Below are 18774 nucleotides of genomic sequence, written 5' to 3'. Positions count from 1 at the left end.
AAAAAGTAGTATTATGTCTAATTTTACCAACAAACCAGAAGTGACACTGTGTTCTCTTGTTTTCAAATTTAACCTCCCTTAACATAGATCACTCCAATCACTCCACAATGCTTGAACTCTGTGGCTCTTGAGCCATCCAGATGCAGCTGCTACTGATGGGAAAGCACCACATCATCAGCATCAGAGTGAGCCTGATGTGGGGCTGCTGGCTCAATCCCTGCTGCAGAGTGAAGCACGTCAGCAGGGGCATGGCAGGTGGCATCAAGGGGTTATCCTTAGGCAGCTCTGTGTACATCCTTCTCCATTGCAGGGCTGATTCAAACAGCAGGTCTGTCTTTAATTGTGTACAGGCCCCTGTACTTGTTCCATCAAGGACTCTGTAAAAAAATAATCCCTGTAGAGGTGACTGGGGATGTGCACAAAATATTTCACACACAAGCACCCGATGCATCCTGAATGCTGCCTCACACCCACTGCTGGCATTTGAACTCCTGGCATCTGTCATGTCCCCATCAGACCCAAATGAGCTGCCTTTGCCCGTTTTGATTCAGAGGGTGCTTTCTTTGTTGGCCTTTGGGGTTAAACATGAGCAGCAGTTGCCTGTTTTGTGTGGGGAATGGTTGTTAGGGCAACTGGGAAGAATTCCTTGGCACCAGCACTAGTGCAAGAAAGGAATGAGCAGAAAAATGCTCAGCCAGAGTCAGAGCAGAGCCAAAGCAAGCCAAGCTCTGCTCTGTTTGTGTCAGTGCCTCACCCTGGCTGTCCTACCAGTAGCCAAGGGGCCCTGTGTGGCAAAGGTGAAGCTGACACACCCTTTGCTAACCTGCAAACAGCTCTGTGCACTGTCCCCTGTGGCACTGGCTGCCCCAGTGACCCTGGGGCTAGTCCTCCTGGTGCAGACACAATCAGGTCCTGAGATTTTACACTGTCGCTGCTTGAACATCCCCTGAAACATATAGGCATGGGTTTTCTCTTATGATACTTGGCACAAAGCTGCTTGTGGTAATAAAGGAAACTTGGAAAATGAAGCTGAGCTAGTGAATTCCAAATGGAAATAATCCTATTTTGGGATCATTTTCACTTTGAAAGATGGTTCAAAGTCACAGGAGGAAAGGGCAGGGTGAGCAGTGAGCTGCCAGGTATGTGAGTATAATTTTTTTAGACTTTAGTGATTTTATTTTTGTATTGCAGATACTCTTCTTTTGAAAACTACTGCCTTTCCCATCTGCTCGTTTACCCCAGCTCACACCTCTTTCATAAACAGACAATAACTTTTTGCTTGGATTGGCCTGCTAGCAAATTTACACAGCCTTCCCGTATAATGATCTGATTTCAGGTGATAGTGAGCTGGTTAGTAGATGAAAGGGCATTTGCTCTTAACCCTGATGGTAGTCAGCTGATAGTATCTATTTAAATAGCAATACACAGAAGGGGAAAAAAGGAATGGAGTAGTAGAATCAAGACTTAGTGCTTGATTTGTGGAGTTGTTTGCACATTGATTTAAAATCTGCAGGATGAGACGGGTTATGTTTGTACAGTGAGGGAGTGTAACCTGGTCTGCAAACATGGCAGCTGTTAGGGCAAGAGACTGATGTAAGTCACTGGAAGGTAGGGCAAAGTGTTGTCAGTAATGGGTCTGGAGCTAGAAGACTAAAAAGTGAGGGGGTAATGACCTGTTCTGGAAAGCATAGGACTGGAAGAGATATTAAGAGATATTTGCTGAAATTAGTCCTCATCAGAGCTGTGATTCTATACAGTGTTACTTAAAAACTGGGCTGGAAAATGTTGTTTATCTTCTTTCTTTGCAGCAGAATACTTTTCTCCTGCTTGGTCTGAGGGGTGTGCTCTATCTTCCTCAAATTTTCGTAGTAAAATATTTCATGATTATGAAATTATTGGTTTGAATCAAGTATCAATGTGTTTTTGGTCTGCTGTTTCCAGAATGATTAAGCTCCTGGCTTTAAAAAAAAAAAAAATATATATATATATATATATATATATATATATTTAGGGGTGAAATTCCCAATAGGCTGTTCTGTTCTTGTCATGCTGCAGAAAGTTCTAGTAGCAGTGAAAAGCCATGGGGTAAGTAAAATTGCTGGACAGTTGAAGACCTGTTTTGCATGAGCTCTCATGTTCCAAAGCAGTCAGCTCCCGGCCTCAAACTTTCCAGGCACAGGGCCAGACTTTACTAACCTACAAATAGGGAAGGGGAGAAAGGGGCTACACTCTAAAAGTCTTCTGCTACCCTCCATCTATGTTAGAGCATCCTTTAAGCTTTTGTCCAACCTAAAACAGAGCAGTCAGAGCTTACTGGGTGGTACATTCTTGAAGCAATGTAAGTAATGAACCTTTTGAAGGCTATCAGCACTCTTTATTTTTTAATACTTCAGGTCTTTTATGGGCTTGAACAAGGTTGAGCAAAATCCAGTCCTGCTCATGAATTCTTTTATAGCATTCCTTACACTGGCTTGGTATGTACTGAGGTAGCTCCAATGTCCCCAGTTCAAGCTTGGAAAGTCCCAAGTGCGGTGTGAAGAAAAAGCTAAGTGCAGAGCACCTTCTTCGTTACGTCTAGCTGAAAATGGGTTTGGATTGAGTGGCCTAAAGACACACAAACCAAACCTAGTTATGGTGCTTGTGCTGCTTCTTCTGGAGGTTTCTGACCGCTTTTGGTGGCTGATAGCTGTGCCAACAGCTGACCTGGCCAGGCACACTGGCAGAAGCAGGGACTTGCTGAAAGCTTGGAGGTGTTCAGGGCTGAGGCTTGAGAGACCTTCACTGTGGAGACACTTTGTGGATGTCTGTACCCACAATATGACTGACCCACCACTCAGATGACACTCTTGCAGATGGCTTAGAGATGACTGTTTTGTGGTGGTACCACAGTGCAAACAAGCAGGATCATGAGGTCAAATTTTAACCACCTTAATGTATTGCTGGGCAGTGTTCTCCTGACAGTATTTCTAGTGAATTTGGAGTTCACTTTATCAGAGATGCAGAAATGACTTCTCTGTGTGTGTGTGAGACAGTGAGGCTTGGGGGAACCTGTGTATTGTCTTCTACCCCTTTTGGGAATTTTGCACGATCCTGTGGATAATCACTGCACTATGTGAGGTTCTACTGCTGCTGTAAAAGGTGTGTGTGTGTTCCTGGTACATAACAGTAAAGTACATGAACCACAGGCAAGTTCACTCACATGCACAACATGTATGGTATGGGAGGGCCAAGATGTGTAGATGAGTATGTAAACCTAAGCTGTTCAAAACAAAAACTCTGCCCAAGCAAAAAGGGCATTGGACTGCAGTGTGTGCCTCCTGCTGTGCTGGCCTGAGAGCATTGACTGCTCTCATGTGCATGAAGCTTGTGCAGCGCTGCTCTGAGCCTTACTGCATTGAAGCTGCATCCATCATGAACTGAGACAATACTGCAATAGAGTTCAACTCACAGCTGACAAAGTGATCAATTCTTACAGGATAAACCACAATGAATGAAGAGCAGGAATCAGTTCAGAGCAATAGCACCATACCTGAAGAGGGATTGCTCAGGGTTCAGTTTCTCCAGACCTTACCTAGCCCATTCATATTGATTTCTTAAAATCTGGCCACTGTTCCTCTGCGTTAAATTCCAATTCCCCTGTTAAAATCCCTTCTAATGTCCCTTTACAGCCTTTTTAGTTTGTGCTGGCAAAAATGACTGGTTGGACGTTTTCCCATTTTCTCTCTGGTTTGGTCTCTGCTCCCCTCTGTGACTTTCTGTCTAGAAGGGTTTCTTTGTCCATGGAGTCCTCAAGAAAGCTGACCTTCATGGCAAGCTGACCTAATTAAATCCCAACACAGGGAAAAGGCATATGTAAGCAGCCAGGCACAGCCCTGAGATCCAGCAAAAGCAAATCTATCCTGCTCTGACCACCCTTCCTGTGAAGGAGGGGGAATGAAGGACCACTCATGAACCCTCCTTGCTGTGTGCTGTTGATGACCCTGCCTCTTAAACATGACTGGAAACCAAGCTGGTGTGGACCCTAGTTGCACACTTTCTACGCCAAGGACAGTGCCTCCTCCTCCATGACTTGCCCTCCCTGTGTGATGGATGGGTTTGAGGCAGGAGGAGCTGGCAGAGCTCGTTCCAGTGGGAATAACCAGAGCAGCTTCCCAGGCCATGGGGACCCAGCTGGGTTAAGTGAAATAACAGCATGTGGGAAGGAAGTAAGAGGCCCATGGTTTGGTGTTTACCCAGGGTCCTGTGTGGGCTTGTAAATGTGAGAGGGGACAGAGTTCCTCTATAGCAAGGGTTAAGATATAGCTGATGGGAATGCTTCCATCAGGGCAGCTTTCCATTTAAAAACAAATAAATAATACGGGCGTGATGGGTTCTGACAAAAGTCTAGACAGGAAAATATTGCTACGGCCGTAAGATATTTCAGCTGGTTTCACAGAAACACTTCTCTAAATTTAAGTATTAAGAGCCTTTTGGCTCCTACTATGAACACAAAAAGGAAAAAATATTCACGTTGCACTAAGCGTTAACGTGTAATAGCAAGCCTTACGGTAACCTTGCTGGAACTGACATTGCTGAGAGCAGTTAGCCTGAAATGTGCTGGTTCTGTGTTAGCCTAGAGATGCTTCTTGCTCACGCTGTGTGAGTCCAGGTTACATGACAGGGAGAGACCTCCCGAGTCAGTATACAGTCTGCTGCTGTACTGAGCTTTGCTATGACATGTAGGGCATGTTTGGGTGTTGACTTAGTGTTTTTTTAATAGTTTTTTTTGAAAGAAGGGATGTAGGTGAGCATTTGTTAAGTTTTGAGAGTCCTGTTTTGCTGTCATCCAGATTGGTAGAAATAGAAAGAGTCCTTAATAACGTGAGAGTGGTTTATTTCATTGTAGCAGAACTCACTGGGTCTTAGTGGAGTTTAATGCCAAGAAACTACCTGGCTTTAATTTGCATGTCATGTCAGTGCCAGAGGCTAAAATGTTAGCGGGTTAGGGTGTGGGGGAGAAGCAGTGGAAAAATTACAATGAGCATTAGTCAACTGAGGTTGAATGTAGGGCTCCTCACAGGGGAAGCCTGGTTTATTAAGCAACTCGATCTCTCCCTGTGAGATCATACATGCAAAACAGGTTAAGCAGTGTCTGCGGGCGTTGCCCCATGGAATTTGTAGATAAGGATGGGTTATACCTGCCAGTTCTCAGCACAGACTCCAGTTACATTCTGCTGCTTCCAGAGGGAATAAGCCTCCTGAGGAACACAGTTATTCTAATTTTCTTGTGGTAAGTCTATTGAAAAAAATAATTATATATATATATATATATATTCCTCTTTTTTCCCCCCACCCTCTTCAAATCTCAGATTCCCTAACTGTGAGGTGTGATGCGTGTGGTTTTCTTCATCAACAGGCCCAGGTATCACTACTGACACTGCAATGGCATGGTGGAAGGCTTGGGTAAGTAGAGGAAATAGTGAAGTGAAACACCTTGACTTCTTTGGCAATATAATAAGTTAACTTGCTAGCTCTATCAGGCACTGTGTGGGAATGAAATGTTTCCCTTTAAAGATCATCCAAACTTGTTTACTGATTTTCTGACTATAAAATAGTTTTCAGCACTTCCATAACCTTAATTAAAGAAGGTGTTAATATGCATGCTGGCTTCAAGAAGACCAGACTCTCCCTGCCCCTTCAGTTGAGTGGTGCAGAGGGATAATTATGTGTACATGGGGATATGGTACCGGGGATCAGCAAAGCTGCACAGCAGAGGTCTGCATTAGGTATGAACGCTGCAGTCTCCTTGTCCCTTCCTTCACCTCTGGCAGTGGGTTCAGGGCACTGGCCTGTCCCCAGCGTGCTGGCAGGCTGTGGTCATGGAGGGAGGTATAGTTTGTCAAGCCACAGTGTCTTTCTTTTCTGGGTTTTGAATATTGCTGCAACGCTGTGGACTTGGACGCCCTGCCTGTCTGCTACAAGCCAGAAATGCTGTTTGTTCTCTTTTAAACTCTTGTGGCTTTGGGAGTTGTGGGGTGCCCTGAAGCAGCCTCCACATACAGTTCAGTGGCAGCTCTCCCATTAGCTTTTATGGAAGGCTAGGTTTCCCCAGGGACTTTATCTCTAGATATCTACAAGCTAAGGCCTAGAAGATAGCTGCTGGAGAATGGCATGTGTTGGAGTACTGGTGGAAAAGTCTCTCCCTGCCCGGTCACCACCCTTTTGGAAGTTAGTATAGTAAAATGGATTTTTTTTTTTCAAAGCTTGGAGGAACTCTCACTTTAATTTTTCCCTTTATGTTGATCTGTTGCCTCCACCCTCCAAGCTGGAAATCATTTAGAAACGTAGTGAGAAAAGGAGGAAAAGTCATTGAAAGCTCTAGAGGACTCTTATCTGTTGGTGTTGTAGGGGTGGAGGTATGAAGACAGGCAGGCAGTGGAGGAGTAGCTAAAAACAAATTGTTTTTCAAAATCCTCCATAAAAATACAACTCAAATGCAAACTATGAAAAATATGAAACACTCTCAGAAATTTTCCACTGAAAAACAATAACCCCACCTGTAACCCACATTTCAGGATTTTGATGAACTACTCCTTAGGTTAGAAAACACTTTGATAGGATATATATTTTGATACATTTTAAATCCCCTTACCCTTAATTTATAAGTAGAATGCTTTTCACATCATCAGCTGCAGGGTACACGGATTACATTGCTTTTGCACTAGTTATTCATCTTACCAGGAGATTTGCATGGATGCTTTGAGTAGTTTCAGTTAGGTAATTATAGCATCAATTCATCTGGAAAACAAGACCAAACTGAATAGTGTTTCTCTGGAAACTGACTGTGATTGTACCTGTGCTGGAACACAGAGAATCAAGCCTATGAGTGAGTCATGAGTAAGCTACTTGAAAGAGGATGGTCCGTGTTTCTTGGAATTAATACCAAAAAGGGCCATTGTTTGATTTGTTACTGCTGCCTCCAAATGAAAGCTGAGCACTGCCTCTTACCCTGAGTCACCAGGCATAGATCCAGAGCATTTCTTTCACATGAGCCTTTGAGTGCAGCTAGAGAGGACTGTCCATCTATTTCAGAGCAAAATCAGACAGATAAGTGTATCTTGCTTTCTGGGGAAGTTTTGCTGGTACTGGCTGACTTCACAGGGGAGCAGAAAAGGAGTGTTTGCTCTGATCCTGCCCAACAGCCCGGCCAGGCCTCCTGTTCCAGGCTGATGGCAAGCCTTTGGGGGTGGCTCTGCAGTGACAGCTTCACCACAGCCTTAAACTTGCTGCTCAGTAATCACTGGGACGTAATCGAAGTTGCATCTAGTGAGAAGTTTCCCATTGATTCAGTCCCTTCCTCAGCTGCTCTCCCTACCTGGAGCAGGGTGTGGTGGCACAGGATTCTGTTGCTGTACTGGCTGTGAAGCAAACTTCAGCAAACACGAGTTCTTCCAGATCTTGCTGTCTGCTGAACATACAGCTTCTGTTGAAGCTCATCATTTTTTGGTTGTTTGATACTGTTCCCAGAGCTTGGCTGGCATGAAAACACCTGCCAGCTATGTCTCCCAGTAGAGCACTGGACAAGAACACCTGAACGAGCTTGCCCTGAGCCAGCCTGAGTATCTGTGCAGCATGGCATGGCTATGCCTCAGCTGTGGTGCTGGGCTAGGCCTAGTGTTTCTTGGCTGTGTGCTCAGGAGCGTGACATTAATCTTCCAGACTCTTACTTAAAAATAAAAAATGCCAGCAATGCAGGTCCTGCAGGGAATTTCCACAAACCTTTCTACCTGGCAAAGATTGCTTGAAGGTTAGCTCTGGGAAGGATTTTTCTCTGGGGAGGGCATGAATGACCTGAGATGGTGCAATGAGAAGGGGGGGAAGATCCCTCTGTCACAAAGGAAAGAGGAGCAAAAGGAATTTACACCAGAGCAGGAGGCTGCTGGGTGGCACTTGGAGGTCTATATTATGCAAGTCATATGGGACAGCATTAGTGATTACTTATGCTCCATAAGCTCTGGATTGAAGGTGCTTTTTACCTGACTGTGAGGCCACCCCCTTAGAAAAAATCCATCAAGTCATGCTGATATCATTAGTTTGATATTAATCATATCCCTACAAGTCCATTTATGAGAATACAGCAGTTTCCTGGGAAAGCTTAAATCTCTCTGCTGCTAAGGAAAAGAAAATTGCAGTTATTGGAATAAAGTGGTGATGACTCTTTATGACTAACCATTCACAGACTTCCCTGTTGATAGGACATTATTGTTGGAAATGTCAGCGTGTTCAAGCCAATTCCCTTGCCTAACAGCTTTGGTTAAGCAGAAGCTCTTAAGCCTGTGTTCTGGTTGATGTCCTTACTATCTTAGGGTGACTGGAGTAAATCCCAGTGCGTCTTTCTGCCCTATTACTCTGATGCTGGCTGTGCCTTACGGGTCTGACTGGAGAATTGCTGTGTAGTTGGCTCTCAGCTCAGAGAAGAACATTGTAACTGCACTTCTCCAGATGGATCTGTTCCTTCAAAGTAGCCTCTTGGCCCAAATCCTTCCCAAGGAGGTGCTTCCTTATGTGAAACTAGTTGTACTTGAGTGAAGCAGCAGCAGAATAAAGCTGCTAACTAGAAACATGGTTTGTGAGAGCATATGTATTCCATGAAACTGAAATGCTATGTATAAAACCACTCTGTACCAAAGCACTGGAAACTGTGGCACTTAATAGCAGTATGATATGACAGCATACGTGCTCTTAAGCATTGTAGAAAGGCTTGAATGGGAAAGTCCAGGCTACTCAGCTTTTTCTGCCAGACCACCTGCACCTAATGACTTCTGCAACAGTGCTTGACCTCGTTTTTCTGCCTGGACCCAGAGGCTGGCACAGGCAAGTGGAGGGAAAAAAACTTGTGTTGTCTTCTGAGCTTTGCTCTGAAGAATGCCTTGAACCAATCCCTCAACTTTTCTGTCTTCCACATGTGTAAGCAGTGGATAATATTAATTTACTTTCCAAAATACCCTTTCTTGAGCTGACAAAATGCAGGAATGAAGTGTTGTATTTTTTCTTATTTTTCAGAGTGAAGCAGAGGGTGTGTCTGTGACAGGTGCTTTAAACTTTGACCCTGTACCTGATGCTCAAACTCTGTACAAGGCCATGAAGGGGCTTGGTGAGTTGACTCCATCCATATGTGTAAATTCTATGTTGCATTTATAGTTGCTCAGTTAAAAGCCATTCCTGAAGAAAATTGCAGCTAGAGATGGTTTTTTATTTATTTTAATGTGGATAATTCAAAATCCACATTTCTGCAAGACGTAATTGAATTTCTACATCATGAAGGCAATAAACTAGGGGAGGTTGTCTCATTACTTGAATTGCGATTATTATTATTATTCTGTGCACTGTGTTTATGGCTTTTTGTTGCTCTCCATAGGGACTGATGAACAAGCTATAATTGATGTCCTAACTAAGAGGAGCAATATGCAGCGTCAACTGATTGCCAAATCCTTCAAAGGACAGTTTGGAAAGGTTCTTCCAAAACAAAGCCATATTCAGTCACTGTTTCACTGCGTGTGGGATGTAGTTAATGGGTGTACAGTTCATCCTGCAAGCATGGTGTAAACAATATGCAGGTCTTTTGCAAACAGACAGGTTAATATTTGATAATAAGGCCTGGGGTGAATATGGGAAATTAATTTGTGGTGGGATAAACTGGTTTTTGTCTAGTGATTGTAATTTTCTTTCTAAAAGGCATTTTGACCAGAAATACTTTTTAAAAATCCATTTTGTCTTAAAGTGTAATTCCTTATTGTTTTTGAAGCTATAACAAAGTTATACTTTTCTAAGTAGCCTTTTGAGTAAATTATTGGGCTGGTGTGGGGCTCTTCTAAGTGATAAAGTTCAATTTAAATACTTATTTCATTACATTTATTTGGAAATTCTAAAAATGAAAACAAACTGCAATTGTTGACAATCATGTTTTTATGTGGCTATCTTTCTGTCTTTGATAAAATCTTACTCTCATTAGAAACACTTGTGCTGCAAACTCTTCCACCAGCCCAATGGTGTAGCCAGATGTGTGAGAGTAGCATCTAAAAGTGTGGGGGAAGGAAAGTTATTAGCAATGAGCAATATAGGCTCTTGGGTCAATATAGAAACAGGAAATCTTCAAAAAACCCTGATGGAACAGGAACTGCCTTGAAAGAACCTAAGAAAGGGAAGCAAATGTGTATGGGACAATGAATAGAATGGTTTCATTCCATATACCCACTGAAACAGGGCAAGGCATACCCTAAAAAAGCTATATGATAATGAGAGGAAGGTTTGAAGCCTGTCTTTAAACAGACTGCATGCCTGATTCTGCAGAAGTCCTATGTGTGTGTGCATGTGTAGGCTTTGGATATTGGTTGTATCCTTCACTTAGTTCAAGGCCTTCAGCTCCTGGTTCTGCTCCCTGTCTAAAACAGGTTGGAGGAAGATGTTTATCTTCCCTGCTCTGCTGCAAAATTATTACCTGGGGGAAGCTTGGTACTGGGGAACAAAGGAAGTGGAAGGACCTAGACAAAATCCATTTTGGAGTTAGGTGCCTTTTCCAGCCCCCAGGACCTTTTCTAATAAACTGTCAACACAATGATGTCACTCAGCTTCACGGCTGTAGGCCATGGGGATAGAAACTGGGCAGGAAAGAGAACCTTTGAGGCTTTGTATGTGATAAGCATGGTGATGTTCTACAGGATCTGATTGAAAGCCTGAAGTCTGAACTGAGTGGCGACTTTGAGAGGCTCATTGTGGCTCTTATGTATCCCCCGTACAAGTATGATGCAAAGGAGCTGTATGATGCCATGAAGGTAAGCAAACTGCATGTTGCTATTTTAGTAGCATAGGTCCAAAGTTCATTTCCTGTAACTTTGCCTATTAATGAAAAGTGATAGTAACTGGGCTAGTGGATGATTATTAAGTTCATTATTAACAGTACCCTTTGAGAAATATTTAGTTGTGCTATCAGCGTATGTTGGGGGGGAGGGGAATGCTGCTGTAATATTTATATGTAATATGTATATGAGTTTCTGTATGTATGTGTCTCAAAGCCTGGGGAAGGTAACAGTGGATCCAAAATTGCCTTTGGCAACAGATAAACATCCACAGATGAGTTTCTAATGTGTAGTTGTAGAATCTCTTCAATGCTTTCTGTAGTGCATCTTGTGAATGGAGCTCAATGACCTTGGGCCAAAGTTGCTGCTATGACACCCCACCTGAACAGTGAAACCTTTAAAAAAAATCAAAGAAATTAATGAGTGTTGGTGCAAGGCCCAATCTGGGGTTGACTGGCATCCTGCCTGTTGATATAGTATTTTTTTAATGGTACAAAGTACTGACTAGACAAACATTAGTGCCCCCACATCCCTCTGATACTGTCCACCAAAGATCCAGATCCAAAAATGCATTGCAGAAGTGCAGGGTTACACACAATCATCCTTTACAAATTGGGCATCTCAGTAAATGAATCCACACTCAAACCAAACATGCTTTGTGTCTACAGTTTTCATCTTGACAGTTTCTCACAGCTCAGCACACAGCCTCGCCCTTTGCTGCCGTAAGACTCCTCGTTTGACCATACTTTTCTAGCAGTAAATTTCACTGCATCATTAGATATCTTTCTCTACCTTTTTTTTCCACTATGTTTTCCATCAAAGGGTGTGGGAACAAGTGAAGGTGTTATCATAGAGATCCTGGCATCACGAACAAAGGCGCAGATCAGAGAGATAATCAAGGCGTACAAAGAAGGTAAAGTGCCTGGGGCTCTGGTTTGTGTGGTCAGAGCAATGTGCCACTGCATGACTGCACAGCGGAATGGTGTTACCAGCTAACACTGTCAGCAGGAAAAGGGGATTGTAGAAGCAAGAAGGTGCAGCCTAACTCCACCTGGCAAACAGAACTGAGTGAATTTGAAAAATCCCTCTCTAGCTTTCTTCCAGTCAGAGGAAAAGGCCAGCAAATCACAAATTTAGTCTGTGGTGCCCAGCACAACCATTGCCAGAAGGCAAATAAAGCTACAGCTGTACACTTGGCTTTTTCTCTCCCTTAAATGTGCTGTACATGGGAATCTGTCAAATATATTTGTAACTATTTCTTTGGTCCCTCAAACTACATCCCTAACATTAGCCATGGATTTATGCCTTTGTCATTGGAGCTAGTGGTACACTCGGTCAGATGGGAGTGCCTGTCTGGGTATCACTGAGAGGGTATGCTGACCTCAGCCCACCTTTTTTCACTAGTGACCTTGATTAGTGTATGTCCTCAGGTGACTTGTGATATCCTGATCATAACATCCAAATAAATACTCCCATTGTTCTTCTCTTTCTCTTGTGTAGAATACGGTTCTGATCTGGAAGAAGACATAAAATCAGAAACAAGTGGATATTTTGAACAGATTCTAGTTTGCCTTCTTCAGGTAATGTTAGAGAAAAGAGGATACAAAGATCTTCATTTTTCTATTACTTTTTGGAGAAGACGTGCGATAGAAGGGACAATGCAGTCACAATTACCACAAACTACAGTGACAAACACATCGCTTGAACTGGATTTCTGTTTTCAGCTTTGATGTGACTGAGGCAGGGAACCCTCCCTCAGCAGCAGTAAGAGAGCTGGGAACAGTCAGCTCTGCTGCACGGAAACATCTCACTTTTACATGCATGTGTCACTACACTGTATAGGAGTCTTTAAAAAAAATCTCAACAATGATTCAACCCTATTCTAGAGTCTGTCACCTAAATGCTGAGAGCACATTTGGATTTATTTATCCTACTGAATTTTCTCAATTTTCTTGCCAAGAAGCAGAATAACTTACCAACTTCTTGGCTCCACTTCACATTACTGATTTCAGTCAAGGAGTTAGTTCTTGTGTTGCCTGAAACATTACTGACTGAGTACTCTGCAAAAATAACTGAGGAGGAGAATTGTTCTTTGTCTAGCATGTACTCTGTGATCCCCGTGTGGAAAATAATTCATGAGAGCAAATGGTGTCTGTCTTTTTCTTCTCATAGGGTGAGAGGGACAATGCTACTCTCTACGTGGATACTGCATTGGCTCTCCAGGATGCACAGGTACTCTCAAATGCCCATGATCAGTGATATGCTTGCATCCTGCCTATCTTGAATTTCAGGATCCTTGGATAGGAGAGTCCAGGTCAGCATGGGGTTGGAGCCATAACAGTTTCAGGAGGGGCCTTCTTGAAGCAGAAGCAGCTTGGAGTTCTTCAGTTTTGCCTGCACTGCTGAGTCTTGCTGTTCCAAACAGGAAGGATGAGAAGTGGGCTCAGGCTCCACTGCTTTTTACATGTAGAAATATATAGACATTGTGGAGAGGTACACTGAAGAATAGGGAAGAAACCTCAGTAGCACTGTTGGCTGCTCCAGCTGCTTCAGGAGGGATAGAAAGGGTGGAGATAGTTACTGCCCCAATTTCACTAGAAGACACAATCAAGGGTCTACACAGTCAACTACTCCAGTAGAGTCTAGTTCATACAGTACTTTAGGTTACTTTGAGACCTGTTACCCAAGCAGTACCTCAAGCCAAATGCTGTTCCTTTACCAGCTGCATGCACAGAAAATCTAACAATAGTGTGTTAAATTTCAGACTCTCTATGCAGCTGGGGAGAAGATACGGGGCACCGATGAGATACAGTTCATCACCATCCTGTGCACGAGGAGTGCCACACACCTGATGAAAGGTATGAAGCAGTCCATGTTCGTAAGCATCTGAAATGAGAAATCATCCTACCAAAAAAGAAGAGGCAGGGATACAGATGTCAAAGCTCAGGTGATCAGAAATAAACATCAAAGTTTGCCTACTAATCCTTGCCCAATCAGTGCCCAAAAGCTGCCAGCAGCTTTGAAGCTTATGTAGATTCAGTGCAACTGAAAATCAGACTGCTTATACAGGAGTCCTGATACAGCAGTGATGGCTAGATGGTATAGCTATTTTTATAAGCCTAGGGGGAGAGAGTCCCTTCCTAACTGGATAGAAGTGTGCAGTCTACAGGCTCATGACTCCTTGGACATGGGTTTCTTTTGGAAAAAAATCACTGACAATGCCAGTGCTGGAGAACCACAGGGAGACTCTTCCAGTTTTGGCCTAGGTTCTTTTGAGAGCATTGGAGGCTGCTTGGGAGGGGAGATGATAACCCAGCTCCAGCTAAGGGTGCCCTCAGCTCCCCAAAGCATGAAGCAGCAGAGACCTGGCCTTGTCATCTCAAGACTTTTGAAGCAGTCCAAGGCTCTGACTAACAGATGTTATGTTGTCCCTGATCCAAGCACATCAAGTAGTGTGTGAATTCACTGGAGCTCAGTTGATAAATTTAGCTGTTGATGACCTAGGTGTGCCTGAACTTTTTCAAGCTGAAGTCTTTGGAGACTATTTTCAAGGCCCTTGGAGGCCAGCTCCCCCTTGTGTTTTTAAACTTAATCTCCCAACAGCACTTAGAAACAAACAAAACAAAACAAAAAAGCTGACTCTAGTCTTTGGCCATGTCTGTCTTTAAAAACTTAATTGCAGCAGTTGGTCTGGATGTAAACAATCTTTGGGACATACTAAATTATCAAGGAAATGAATCTGATTTCCTCTGCACTAAAGCAGATTGTAATAGTTTATTTTTAAAAAACTTACATGTATTTGTTGCAACTAATTTTTTTTAACATGGAGAATAGGTCTGAGTTGAGAAGGTTTGTATCCATTTGTCTGTTCTGTAGTAGTACCTTTCACCAAAATATCTGTGTGTTAATGTTTAGGGGTATGATCCTGAATGCTGTGCAAACTTCAGTATGATATACATTGTGTTACATAGCAAGTTTCCTTTTTTGTTAGTGTAAAAGCTAGGAATCAAAACAGGGATCTGTAGTTTGGAACCAGAATCTGTATCCAGAGTATATAAAGGGAACAATGACTCTGCTGATATTTTATGTGGGAGTTTATATAGCTTGCAATCTGCATCTGTTTACTATGGTTTTTTTGTTTGTTTGTTTGTTTGTTTGTTTGTTGTTTTGTTTTTGTTTTTCTGAGTTGTTTTTAAATTGTGGTTGAGATAAGTTTTCCCAAACTGTTGTCATCATTTAAATGTCCAAGGGCCATGAGCATAGTTCTAGACTTAATTTGATTCTATTTTGGCTCCTGAAGCTAGTGACAGCAACAGGACCAAATGATAGTTGTGCTTATCCTTCTGGAGCCTACTTCATTTGTGTGGTTAAATGCAGTGATGAAGACACAGATTTCCAAATGAATGTGAGGTTGACTGAACTTGCTCTTACAAATTAAGACAGGGAATTAAGCCCCTTCTGATCAATTAGTTGCTTTGTGTACATACAGATACTTCTTTCTTGGAGATAGGTTTTTGTGAAGCTGTTTTTTGTAGCTGATTTCTGGACTTGACTAATGCTTACTGAAGTTGTTTCAAATGTGGTCATTGCTTTAGTGGGATATTCATTTTCATATCACCACACAAGCAATACCTGTGAATGTTGGGTACAAAATGTCTGAGCAATTGCTTGGTGAAAATTCAAAGTGCTTTCTGTTTCAAACAGTGTTTGAAGAATACCAGAAACTTGCTGGTAAAAGCATAGAAGACAGCATCAGGAGTGAGACTAGTGGCTCACTAGAGGATGCTATGCTGGCTATTGGTAAGTGTCTCATTTCCCTTTCTTTTGCCTAAGTTTCTTGTCTTTCCTCCTGCAGCAGTTGACTGTCATGGGATGGATCTGCTTTATAAAGATCTCTGGTAGGAAGTAAAGGATACTTAGTTCATGTCCTAGGGGCAGACTTCTTGAGTGAATGGAAAAGCTGAATCTGTTGAGCCTGCTGCCCTGGACTGCAATTATCATTGATTCTTACTGAATCTTTTTATATGCCTAGTGAAATGCACGAGGAACATCCATTGCTACTTTGCAGAGAGGCTATACCATGCTTTAAAGGTAAGACATTTATTGCAGTGTATTTTTTTTTTTTTTTTGGAAGAAGCTTTTTGAGGAGGTTGGTCACAGTGGGATTTTGCCCATAATGTTAACTTAATGGACTGGGCCATGATATTTTCTTTTTAGGAAGCAATGCTCTTAATAAAACAGTTAAAACAAACAAACCAAAAAAAAAAAAAAAAAAAAAGTTCAAATGGCGATATGTAAGACAACCGCAGACAAATGTCCCTATAATTTTTAACTGATATATAAAATATGTCCGCTCTCCCAACTTGGTGGAAAACTGAGTTGATTGTTTATTTTCTTATTCCCCCAAAGGTTTTTGTTATTGAAGTGAATTTTATTTTCCTGTGACTGATTAAACAATACTGGTTGAAGGCAGGTGCCTTCACAATACTGGTTGTATGGGTGCTGCTGCAGAAGGGCAGTATGTATTCATTGCCCTCTTTCAGTCCTGGAAATGCTTTTGCATTTGACATGTGCAAAGGCTCATGGCACTCTGAGACAGAAGGCTTGTAGTAAGGACAGTGGCCCTTGGTGGTGGGGATGTTGCATCTTCAGAAGGAAAAGCAGATTGCTGCAGAATGTGTGCCAAGTGATGTCTGAAAGCTAATGTACCCAGTTCCAGACCAGTTCACAACAGCTTATCCCTTGAATGCCCACTAACACTGCAGACTGATATATCTGTTATTTCAGGGGGCTGGCACCCGTGATGGGACCCTTATAAGGGTGATTGTTTCTCGAAGTGAAGTTGACTTAAATCTTATCAAGGCTGAATTCAAGCGGATTGCAGGACAGTCTCTCTCCAGCATGATTGTGGTAAGCAGCATCTTGATATAATAGCTCTTAGTCATTATGTGCATTCCTAACCTGCCCAGAAAAATGTGACGTGGGCAAAACCAAACCTGATGAGAGACTGCTCTAGGCTTTTCATGTGTTCTTCGTGATCTCCTAAATGAATCTAGATGCATTAAATTATCCCTGTTACACATTTCCCATGCTGTGCCATCTTCTCTTTTCTGCTGTCCTTTACTACCTAGAACTAGTGCCATGTAAATCAAAGCAGTTGTGTTTTTATTTATTTATTTTAAACTGACTTATCCCAAATGAAGGCCTGGTCCATGCTGTGGTGAGTTAAGTTTATAAACTGAACCTTGTCAAATCTTACTGTATTTCTTGGTGCTTGAGTCTCAGCACTGGACAAAGGACCCTCCCCTAGCAAAAAGCCATGTTTTCTATTAGGTCTGAAAAGCTGGGTTTTATAATTTGTTGTTTAAGGTCTCTGGGGCATCCCTTTCCCCTAGTGCAAATGGCACAAAAGCCCTATGCTTATCAGTCCCCATGGGACGTCTCATTCTGTAATGAGGGCCCTTTCTTCTAATTGACACTGTCAGTGTCTGTCATGTTGATTAATGATCAGTCTTCGAGGGTCTGTATGGAATATTCATTCCTCTGAGAAGTGGAAATGCCTTTATACCTGTCATCACAAAATATTCAAAGGGAGTAAAATTTCTGTCTCAGGATGTTCTCTGTAGTTCTTCTCTAGACCAAAATGACCATATTTGTGGCTTTCTTAAAAACATCCTTTGTCAGGGCTAACTGCTCATTCCCTTCCTGTAAGGGAGGGAACACTACACAAATACTAGGGATGTAAAATCTGAACACAACAGTATTGGTTTCTCTTGTTCATGCTGACTTTTTGTGCCACTCTGTGGGATGGAGCCCTGATCAGTTACTCATTGGGATTCCAAAGAAAAGAATTGGACTTGATAAATTTTGTTTCAGGTGGAAGCTATGGGCTTTGTTTCTGTTCACTTTTGATGGTTTCAGCTGGCAGTGACCCTGCTGAAATCTGGCTTGATCTTTCCAAAGTGTTTTTGTTGTGGGGGTATATCCCATCCACTGACAAAGGCAGCAGCCAGTTTATAAAAACGGACTTCTATACTCACCTTTTTTTTTTTTTTTTTTTTTTTTTTTTTTTTTTTTTTTAATTTTCCCCCTATCAGGATGACACCAGCGGTGATTACAAGACAGCCTTGCTAAATCTCTGTGGCAGTGACTGACGAAATCTAGGAGGAAGATGCTGAAATGGATACAGAAAGCAAATTTGGAGAATAAGTGCCTGAAAATGCACACACAGAACATCCTTCCATTAATTCAAGGAGGGCGAGGGGGTGGAAGGGAGATGGGGTAGGTGAGATCAATTTAGTAAAAATTTCCAAAGCTCCCTGGGAAACATGGATGCTTAGTACACATTAAAAACTGTTTACTTCCATAATGGTTTTTAAAAAACTTCCGTTTGTGTTTGTTTTTTTGCTTCCATTTCATTTTTTGCAATTTCTCTTCTTTTAATGCATTGTGAAGGGCAGAAATCTCTGATTCTTTAAGTGCTTGTTTCTAGCAATTTCCCAATTTCTCACCTGGACTAAAAAGTGACTAAGAGGGGCTCTTTGCTCAGTCTTTGTGGGGTGTGGGAGAGCTGCACAGCTAGATGATGCCCCCCAGTCAGGGGAACGTCCTGCTGTGGTGGCATGCCATTGCCAGGTCCTCTGGACTTCCTGCAGTTCATGAGCCCCGGGCTTCTTCACCTGTCAAGAACTGATGAACACAATCTTAACACAGAAACTGAGGTTTAAGCAACCTTTAGGTGAGATACAAATCATAAGCTCCTGGGCATGTTTCTCAAATACCACCCAAACATCCTGAGGCACAGCAGAATCAAGACTTCGTAGTAGCATGTATCAGACTCACTACACTTGGTCTCGGCTCTTTTATCCACTTTCCACATTGTGCCTGAACAAGCAATTCTGGCACAGGGACAGATTTCTTTTATGAACTCTTGACAGTG

At 42.5% G+C, this 18774-nt stretch overlaps 1 protein-coding gene across 1 annotated transcript; it reads left to right on the top strand.

Annotated features, from left to right (window-relative positions):
- Window positions 1-1436: 1436 nt before the first annotated feature.
- Window positions 1437-18213, top strand: LOC311439867 (annexin A8-like). Its single transcript, XM_084526098.1, has 14 exons — window positions 1437-1593; window positions 5185-5269; window positions 5396-5442; window positions 9043-9133; window positions 9398-9492; window positions 10698-10811; window positions 11658-11748; window positions 12336-12415; window positions 13008-13067; window positions 13600-13693; window positions 15540-15635; window positions 15868-15926; window positions 16623-16745; window positions 17933-18213. Exons 3-14 carry the CDS (start codon window positions 5422-5424, stop codon window positions 17987-17989), a joined length of 981 nt encoding a protein of 326 aa, XP_084382224.1. The 5' UTR covers window positions 1437-1593; window positions 5185-5269; window positions 5396-5421; the 3' UTR covers window positions 17990-18213.
- Window positions 18214-18774: the final 561 nt, after the last annotated feature.

This window comes from Aythya ferina (genome assembly GCF_964211825.1).
Source record: "Aythya ferina genome assembly, chromosome: 7".
In the NCBI taxonomy this organism is placed as follows: Eukaryota; Metazoa; Chordata; class Aves; order Anseriformes; family Anatidae; genus Aythya; species Aythya ferina.
The sequence above is the reverse complement of the archived record's forward strand: the minus strand, read 5'-3'. Positions and strand labels throughout refer to the sequence as shown.

Bases quoted from the DNA above. Each gene is read 5' to 3' on its own strand.
- LOC311439867 (XM_084526098.1), top strand. From the start codon at position 5,422: ATGGCATGGTGGAAGGCTTGG. The intron at 5,443-9,042 runs GTAAGTAGAGGA...CTTATTTTTCAG, and splicing joins TGGCATGGTGGAAGGCTTGG to AGTGAAGCAGAGGGTGTGTC. The intron at 15,636-15,867 runs GTAAGTGTCTCA...TTATATGCCTAG, and splicing joins GGATGCTATGCTGGCTATTG to TGAAATGCACGAGGAACATC.